At 39.5% G+C, this 9,743-nt stretch overlaps 1 protein-coding gene across 1 annotated transcript; it reads right to left on the bottom strand.

The window, feature by feature from the left end:
* Window positions 1-4,031: 4,031 nt before the first annotated feature.
* plpp6 (phospholipid phosphatase 6) lies at window positions 4,032-9,364 on the bottom strand. The gene is given in 3 exon segments (NM_001102945.1): window positions 4,032-7,142; window positions 8,196-8,701; window positions 9,291-9,364. Coding segments are annotated over 2 exon segments (831 nt in total). The 5' UTR covers window positions 8,665-8,701; window positions 9,291-9,364; the 3' UTR covers window positions 4,032-6,780.
* Between the last annotated feature and the right edge of the window lie 379 nt (window positions 9,365-9,743).

Below are 9,743 nucleotides of genomic sequence, written 5' to 3'. Positions count from 1 at the left end.
CTGAATGCCCAGGAAGATTACTGATTAACGTAGCAGCCTTCAGGGAGAAGTATTTTATCTCTGGCTAATGATATCAAAGTACAGTGCCGCATAGAAATACAACTGTTCTCAGTGCTAAACGATTATACTAATAACTTCAGTAAGTAAATGTGTGCTTTTATATATTACTTACTTTTTAATCATAAGGGGGGACATTGTTAGATTATTCTTTAGTCATACATCTGTCTCCCAAGCTATTTAGATGTATTGCAGCAGCCACAAAGCGTACGCTGTTGACCTAAACGGGATCTCAACATGCCCGAAAAAACAAAGTTGAACTGCTGAGCATCTTTTCAAGAGTACTTTCATAATTTTCTTCAATTTCTCTTTATTTTTTTGTAGATATTTTTACACCCTTCAGTTCTGACTGCTTTATTTTTAAAGCTAAACTCAAAACAAGGGAGAAACTGTGCAGTGTTGCAGAGACACCCCCCAAATCAGTCATTTAACCCTCTGGCAGTCGAGCGATAAAGCAGCTAGTCAGTATTAAACTGGTGTTAGATCCCCTTTAGAGGGGTTGTTTATCTTCGATTTAGCTATTAGTACGATGTAGAGAGTGATATTCTGAGACAATTTGCAATTGGTCTTCATTTTTTATTATTTGTGGTTTTTTTCATTATTTCACTTTCTGTTCAGCAGCTCTCCAGTTTGGAATTTCAGCAGTTATCTGGTTGCTAGGGTTCAAATTACCTTAGTAACCAGGGAGTAGTTAGAATGAGAGACTGATATTTATATAATAGAAAGAGTGCCGCGCACACAGGGGCTTGAAACAAAAGAAAAAATGTTTTTATTGAAAAAATTCCAACGTTTCATGCATGACCAGTGCTCTTCCTCAGGGACAAACCAACAGACCATATACCAACACCCACACTAAATACCCCCATCACATAAAATGGAGCCAAAAAAACAGCCACAATAACCATGGCAACCAGTGGTGACTGGTATCAGGTAAGTGATTACAATCACTGGGGGCACGTCTCTTTAGGGCTCTGGCACACGGGGAGATTAGTCGCCCACGACAAATCTCCCTTGTCACGGGCGACTAATCTCCCCGAACTACCATCCCACCGGCGAAAATGTAAGTCGCCGGTGGGATGGCACACGCACACGCTCCAAAGTTGCCTTGCGAGGCATTTTCGCTGATTTGCCAAAATCGCCTGCGCAGCGTGTGCCATACCACCGGCGACTTACATTTTCGCCGGTGGGATGGCGATCCGGGGAGATTAGTCGCCCGCGAACAGGGAGATTTGTCGTGGGCGACTAATCTCCCCGTGTGCCAGAGCCCTTATATAATGAAATATTTATTTAAAGGTGAATTAGCCCTTTAACAGCCCCAGACTGATATGTACTATGTTTAGCTTTTGAAGGAACAGATAATAAGACTCCACCTTGCGTTCCTTTGTCCGTCATAGGTAATTAAGAGATTATTTTCACACATCCCACCTGTGGTGCTCTTTGTCAAGTCCATTGCCCAACATCTGCTTGGAATTTAATTAAAACTTAAAAGATATAAATACAAAAAGCAATATTAATTTGGAAGCAACGTGTTGATGCCACCTCCAGGCTGTAGAGATAAAAGACCAAAGCAACATGCCACAGACGTATGGCCTAGGGTGGGTTTAGTTGCCTAACCCTGAAATGAATCATAATTAAATGCAATGCTAAGCACTTCTTCATGTGAATCAAAAAATTCCAAAGGCCCTTCTCTTAACTGGAATCATCCCTTCCCTGGTGGTTATGTCCACGAAATCTATGATCTTATCCTTTGCATGCATGCCATTAACTGAATCATGAGTGAATCCTGCTTTCCCAATGTATTTAGATATTTAAAAATAAACATTTTTATGGGACGAACATGGGCCTAAAGAATTTGCAATTAATTTGAAGACATACCAGATCAGGCATGTAACTGAAGGCTGCCATATTGATTGGGAAAGGCTATGAAGTTCTTCATATTGTCAGAATGCTGCCAAATATACAGTATATGGACCAAAGGGGTTTAATAGAACCTGCACCTATTAATTTAGGAGAATGTGTTTAAAATTCCTTTTCCTACGTGCAAAGAGATAATTGACATATCTGTGAGATGGAGTAAAGCCTGCACTATTCCTTACTTTGCTGATTATTTTGGACCTCTTTCTTGTGACATTGTTATTTCAGGAAGTAATCAAGTTGGGTGTATATTCTAGTCTATGAAGTGTACGCCTATCCTTACATAAATGTGAAGATGTTGAAGTCAGCAGATTTTAAAATTCTGGTTATGACCAGATATCAAAGTGTCCTAATCCTCCTACTCATTAGCTCTTAAGCACATTATTGAAGTGCTGCTTATTACAAACACCATAATCATTAGCATGTTTAAAGGGGAACTACAATCAAAATAGACATTTTATATAAGCTTCATCATACTGAAATAAGAGTTTTTTCTAAATATAATCAATTAAAAAGTCTGAACTGTTTCTGAAATAATCAACTTACTCTTCACTATGCCTCCCTCTGCATCATTTTCTCTTTATGCAGGAGTTGGGAGTCTGATTTTGATTGACGGTTTGGTCTAATACAGCCTTTGGGGGAGGAGCTCCTTTTATGTAGAAGGACTCACACTATTAAAAAAACACTAGAAATCCTGTCTCTCTACTAGTGATGCGCCGGCCAGCCCGATACCCGCGGGACCCACAGGTTGGATGGGTTGGGGCCGACCTCTGCACTACATTTTTGGGTCGCGGGCGGGTTCAGGTCGAGCTCTTCTGCTTGCCCAACCCGCCCACTTACACTGCTGGCTTTCCAGTTTTGGCTTTCTAAATTATAGGCACACGCCCACCCCCCTTTTGTGATGTCAATAGTGGGTGGGTCGGGCGCAGGTCTATAAACAGAGGGGACTAGCCAGGTTGGGTAGGGTTCGGGCGCGGGTTGAGAAAAACTGGACCCGCACATCACTACTCTCTACATGCAGGATTTGTGGCTAAAGTCAGTTACTTTGTTAGATTGTTTGTGCTGGTATCAGTTAACACATCTGCTAAAAAAGGGAGCCCCCCCCAAAAGATATATTGGATCTGTCAATCAAAATCAGACTCCTGACTGAATGAAAGGATGAAAAGAAACAGTTGTCAGAATTTTTAATTAAGTAGATTTAGAAAGTTGTATTTCAGTGTGATGATGCTTGTATTAAAGATTCCCCTTTAAAGGAACAGTAACACCAAAAAATTAAAGTGTATAAAAATAATTAATATATTATGTACTAGTGCCCTGCACTGGTAAAAGTTGTGAGTTTGCTTCATAAACACTACTGCAGTTTATATAAATACCCTGCTGTGTAGCAACGGGGGCAGCCATTTAAATTGAAAAAAGGAGAAAAGGCACAGGTTACTAAGCAGATAACAGATAAGTAGCAGATTCCCATTGTATTCTACACAGTTTATCTGTTATCTTCTTATGTAAACTGTGCCTTTTCTCCTTTTTTCAATTTAAATGGCTGCCCCCATGGCTACACAGCAGCTATTTCTATTAACTATAGTAGTCTTTCTGAAGCAAACACACAACTTTTACCAGTGCAGGGCAACAGTACATTATATGTTAATTATTTTAAAACATTTTTATTTTTTAGTGTTACTGTTCCTTTAAGCTGTAGATTCCCACTACTTGCTTTGATTAATTTGTTTGCTATAAAATGCGTCAATTCTGAAAACAACTGAAAAAATGTTGACAGAATATAAACTTCATGCTCTTCCCCGGGGTAAAACATTCTGATCTTCTGCCTCATTACATTCAATGGACCAAGAGAAAAAATCTTACTGATTACAATCTGAAAATAAATGTTTTTGCCTGAAAATAACATTCAGACTTTACAGTGAATAAATCAGTTTTAGGTAAAAAGCAATTTACTTCATAATACATTACATTTGCCACACGTTCCATAACTTATTCGTGGATAACATTTATAGAATAAATAGACAACTCCTCATAAAAGAATGGACACACACGTGGCACAGACATTTATTTGGTATATCATCAGTTTATTTGGAAATAAATTAAAATGTGAAAAAATAAAAGTAGACATTTTTACAATTGAGATTTGCTATGTCAATAGCCAAACATGCAATGATACAGAAACCATCATTTACTGTACCAAATCTCTGCTATCTATTCAAGAGGGGCTTATATTACCCAGGAACAACCAAGCGAAAGGGCCCTTTATTTTGAATAAAGCTACGCTATTAACAACTAACACAATTGTGCCCAAACCTCTTAAAATGTGTGATCTGTAAGAAATCTCTTCTATAGCTACTGGCTGTATATACTTAGGGCAACATTTAGCCTAGGCAAGCTCAGTCATGTGAGCCACTAACAGCTCAGAGGTCTGGGATCACCGAAACAGGAGACCTTTGGCTTGTGCGGCAAGTCTGCCTCTTAGAAAATCAAAAAAGGAATGAACTTTTTTCATTTAAAACATTACTGCTCCAGCAAAGTCCAGGGTTTGTGTTCAAAAGCACATAAGTGTTTGTTATCTGTTACAGACATGAGATTTTAGTACAGGTACAGGATCTATTATCTGGAAACCTGCTGTCCAGAAAGCTTGGAAATAAGCAGTGCCATTTCTCCCCTATTAAAACAAATTTGTTTTACCTTGCACGTGATGGTAACTAACCCAGCACAAAGCCTTTATAATGGAAAAACAGTCCCTTTTTTCATGTTTTAATGTTTGCAAGTATCTTTAAGGCACAGTGCTCCATTTCACAAACACCTCTTATTTGGTCTCGAAATTTTCAAATAACAGATCCATTACCTGTATATGAAATATATATCATGAAACATGTACATAAAAAACCATAAAAATAAAGGAGTGTACTGTGTCTATAAAATGATCATATGAGATATAAAATTAAAGCATGCCACCAAACTATTTCTTCTGCACCAGAAATATATATATATATGAAATCTTCTAATAAAAAAGAAAATGAACAGTCCTCACCAATAAAAATGTAAAGCTACATTATTATTACGGCACTCCTCCACACTCCACTTTAATACTCAAATGCACTATACACTGCACTACACGGTTATGTAGGTTCTTATAATACCTAAGGGTGGGAAGTTGGGGGCAGTATGAATTTCCATCTCTTTATGAAAACAGAAGCAACTGGGCCAGGAGTTGTGACTGTTCTGACAATGTATGTCCATCCCTATTAGTGCTGCTGCACACCACAAGGCCCAATAGGCAGCAAAGCTGATAGGTGCAGCCTCACTAACATACATTAGTTTGGGTCGCTATCAGAAGACATTAAATGTAGCCAGTGCTAATCTCTTGCTTTCCCCCTATTTGAAACTCATTAGGTCATTCTTTACATGAATCACAGTATTCTCTTAAAATAATTATGTTATAGCTAGAAAACAGCAGGTCCTTTTGTGGGTTAAATCATCAGTACACTGGCCTATGTCATGAGGAATGTAGTGGAAATAATGGAAATTGAAAGGGTATATTACGTCCCATATGGTAGGAACACTGATCTTACCAACATGACATTGATGCTCATAGCTTAAATCAGCCCAGTTGGGGGTATGCAAAGTCTTCCTGAGCAAAGATGTTTGCTTTCTTTATTCTATGTGCATCAGACCAGAGAAAACATTGCATGCTACTACATACCCCCAACAAGCAAGCAAAACATCCGTTTCATATTACAGTGACCGCATATGGCTCTGCTTTGGACATTATGTGGCCAAATATTCCCACAGTATGAAGTTCCATTCTTGTTATCATTAAGGCAGGTTGGCATAAGCATGGCAAGTTTTAAAGATATGCTGGTGGTAGGAACAATGTTCCCAGTAAACAGAATGGTCTACTTATTCATTACATGGACAGCTTGGCCTTCTCCTGCTACTCATTACACCAACAACTAAAAAACAGAATATTTTCTTATTTTATATGTAGATTCAAATGATCCAATTAAAGAGTTATTAATATCAAATAATAGGGCAGGGTGGGTATATATCCAAAGTCCCTCTTGGGCTAAAATGTCCATAGTAAAGTTAGAATAAATGATAATGTTGGCATTTACATCAGTGCTGCCAAGCTGTGGGCTCTAGCTATTACTCTCATAATCTCCTAAAATGGCAGAAGCTGTTGCTAGAAACTGCATTTCAAATACTTGCTAAAGGATCACATAGTGAACACACCTGGTGCAATGTATTGCTGGGACCCAGGCCCACCTGCTTTGCCCAAGGTTCAAACATTACTTGACAATAATTAAGTACTCTAAAACCTCCAACTCCGACCTGTGCAGGCCAGAGAGAACAGAACCAAAGCACATTAGGAAAACAGGATTCAGCAATAAAGGCTAATAGTTTGCCTTTAAACTAAAAATCTGACCAAAATTAATTACTTTCACAGAATACAAAATAAAGCCCACAAAATATCATTAAGTATAGAAACTAAATTTAAATTACAATTAAATTACATTTTCCACAGTGCTTTCTTCCTGCAAGATTATGTGATGTCCATGCTGTACATATAAACATTGCAGGACAGTATATGTATTTAGATTGCAATGTCTCTTGAGGCTATTATATTCTAATTTTCTCCCAGTAGTAGCCTAAGTGCTGCGCATACCTGACCTCTTAATAATATGATTTTAGGCCACGTATAAAAAGCTGCAGGATGCAGTGAAGACCCTTGTCATATCCATAGGAAATGAAAATGAGGTTTCTGTGACACCACCACCTTAAGATACTTTTTCCCCAGAGACTTCACATTCTGAATAGGGCAGGTAAAGTACTTGGTGACAACCAGAGGTACTCAATCAGACTATACTGCATGTGGCCCATAAAGAATCCAAAGAGCACATCAGTCACATTGTGTCTACCCAGCATGACCCTCGACAAGCTGACCACAATGGCCCACAGCATCACTAGAATCCTTACGGGCACTGCCAGCACCAGATGGTTAAGCATGAAGCGGGACACCATAGCTGCACGTGTGGCGTGCCCTGAAGGGAAAGAATACTTGTCCACAGAGAAAGTAGCAAACATGTCCATGCGATTGTGAATTGGTCTTCGTCTCTTCACTATCCCCTTTACAATGCCGACAAGGACTAAATCCAGCAGCAGAGCTGTTCAACAGAAAGGGTTGTTAGAAAAACGTCATCACTTTTATAGAAACAAACAAAAGCAAATATAGGATTCAGTTACATTTACTTGCGATAACTTCCTTATCTAGAGAAATAAAAGCATCAACCAAAACTGATCCCTTGTAAACAGGCATTGCCAAAATTAATGAGCAATATCAAACAACAAATTTTGTTGTTTTTTTTTTCCTGGGGGCAACAGTAAAAATACAAAAAATTCCTTCCCACAATATTCTATAAGTACATTATATAAAATGTTTTTGGAGGGGAGTGAAGAAGAGTTCTGCAGCACCATAACACCCTAAGATACATAAGATCTGCACTGTATTACAACTGCACTTACAGTACTGTGGCTACAAAGGGATGCGGCCAGACTGAAGGATATGTCACTGATTATTTTGTTGATTACTGTTTAAAATAAACACATAATTATGGCCAAGTTTGACCATTATGGGGCTAGTAATTAATTACTTTGAATTTAACTGTAGTTCCAGAGACTCTTAGGGCTAAGGCACACAAGGAACTCTGTCAACAGCCCAAAAGGCAATTTCACACAGGCAACATAATGCCTGACGAAGGGGTGCAACCCCGAAACGTTGCTGCTATTTTTTGAATAAACACTCAGGGACAAAGCCCCGCTTGCATTACACTCGTTGTGCTGGTCAACTATTTTTTGCTGGACTGTGCTGGGAGTGCCCACTCTCTGGGCTGTGCACCGAGTAAGAATTGTTGGAGGAGGTAAGGGTGTGCTGGGTGAACCTGCTCTGTTGTAACATAATGCCTTGTGTACCATTGCCGTTAAACCACAACTTGTGACTACTGTGCAGCTCATACATGTATTAAAGGGTACAAGAACCCAAAAATAAAATATTGCCTAATAAAAGAAAATATAATTCATTAACATTTTTAGAGGGTTAAAAGTTGAAATTTTATTTTCATGCAATTTAAAATATTATTATAAAATTTTATTTATGGCTTTACATCCCCTTGTCGGTATCCGACATCGCATTTACATGCCCTTAATCTACATGAACTTACCAAATAGTAGGTTAAGAATGACCTCACGTCCAGCATTGCTATCACTTTTGTACAGGCAATACAGGGTGCCAGCAATCCATGGAATACCATGCCCAGAAATCTCTACCAACTTCATCAAAGGACGGGCACTGCCCCAAGAGGAGCCCTCCCTGGCACATACCCCAATCGTCTTAGACAACCACAAGTCAACAGCCAGCAATGAACTAAGAGCAATGCCAAGAAAAGATGGGTTTAGCTTCATACAGTCTTCTTCTGGAAGCTGCTGCTGCTGCTGCTGTTGCTGCTGTGAGGAAGTCGATGAAGTGGAGTTGAAGGAGTCCTTGCGGTGAACCGGGCTGTCGGATGCCCTATGCCTGACAGATACGGGATCTGAAGAATTTGTCCTGTTTGTAAGTAAGGACATGAATTCTATTTTGTTCATGGGATTAGCAGCATTGTTGGCAGCTCTTGATACTCTTGGACTTGGCATTATGGCCGATGAACTGTTTCCACTCTAATCCAGCAAGCTAAGAACAAAAAGGAAACATACATCAGTGAGAGATAAGATCATTAATATGCATTCTGTAATGGGACATGTTCTCCCAGCCGTCTATGTTCAAAATGTTTAAATACCCAGTGCCCCAGAGATCTCACCTTGCTCACTGAGTGCCACCTATATCAGTTGGACCCTGCCTACTTCTATCTACCTGGGAGGCATCACAAGGGACAGTCCAAAGCAGTGGTTCTCAACCTTCCTAATGCTGTGACCCTTTAATACAGTTCCTCATGTTGTGGTGACCCCCAACCATAAAATTATTCCTAAGACCATCGGAAATATGTGTTTTCTAATGGTCTTAGGCGACCCCTGTGAAAGGGTCATTCGACCCCCAAATGGGTCCCAATCCACAGGTTGAGAACCGCTGGTCCAAAGCAACCTGGCAAAGTGCAGCACAATATGGCTGGCACATTATTATACACCATTAAATGTCCTATGTGCCCTGCAATCTCTGGCTCACTTTGAAGGTAACATATCATTTGTCTTCCATGTTTAAAAATTAAATATTGTTTGTTTAAATCGTTCCTACACCCCAGATCACACTGGGATACATCACTCACCTCTCTCCCTGCATTCAGCCAGACCCGCTGCACACAAGCTCAATCTGTATCTCTATTCATACACTTCCTGTTCCAGCGTGAAGCCCCGCCCCGTTTAGTTTACCCTCCTCTGCTTCGTTCACAATCTATTCGGTCAGACAGCGCTTCACTGCGCATGTCTGAAAGATCTGCCATCACCGCAGGTCCCAGAGAGCATGCGCAACTCTCTATTTATTTAGTTATTTGTTTATTTTTTTTTTTTTCCGACTGCGTGTTCCACTTACAGAAAGGGATGTCTGCTCCTTGTGTTTCATAACTGATCAGAGCACGTTACTGAAGGAGCAATTATCAATGGTATTAGAATAGGGTTGCTGGACCTTAGACTTCTATAGAGAAAAGGAGTTGGGAATTGTTCATGAGAAATTCCATTTTATTCATTTTTCAAAAATGTTGTGGTGTGTAACTTTTAATACC

Source organism: Xenopus tropicalis, chromosome 4 (genome assembly GCF_000004195.4).
Source record: "Xenopus tropicalis strain Nigerian chromosome 4, UCB_Xtro_10.0, whole genome shotgun sequence".
Taxonomy (NCBI): Eukaryota; Metazoa; Chordata; class Amphibia; order Anura; family Pipidae; genus Xenopus; species Xenopus tropicalis.
The sequence above is the reverse complement of the archived record's forward strand: the minus strand, read 5'-3'. Positions and strand labels throughout refer to the sequence as shown.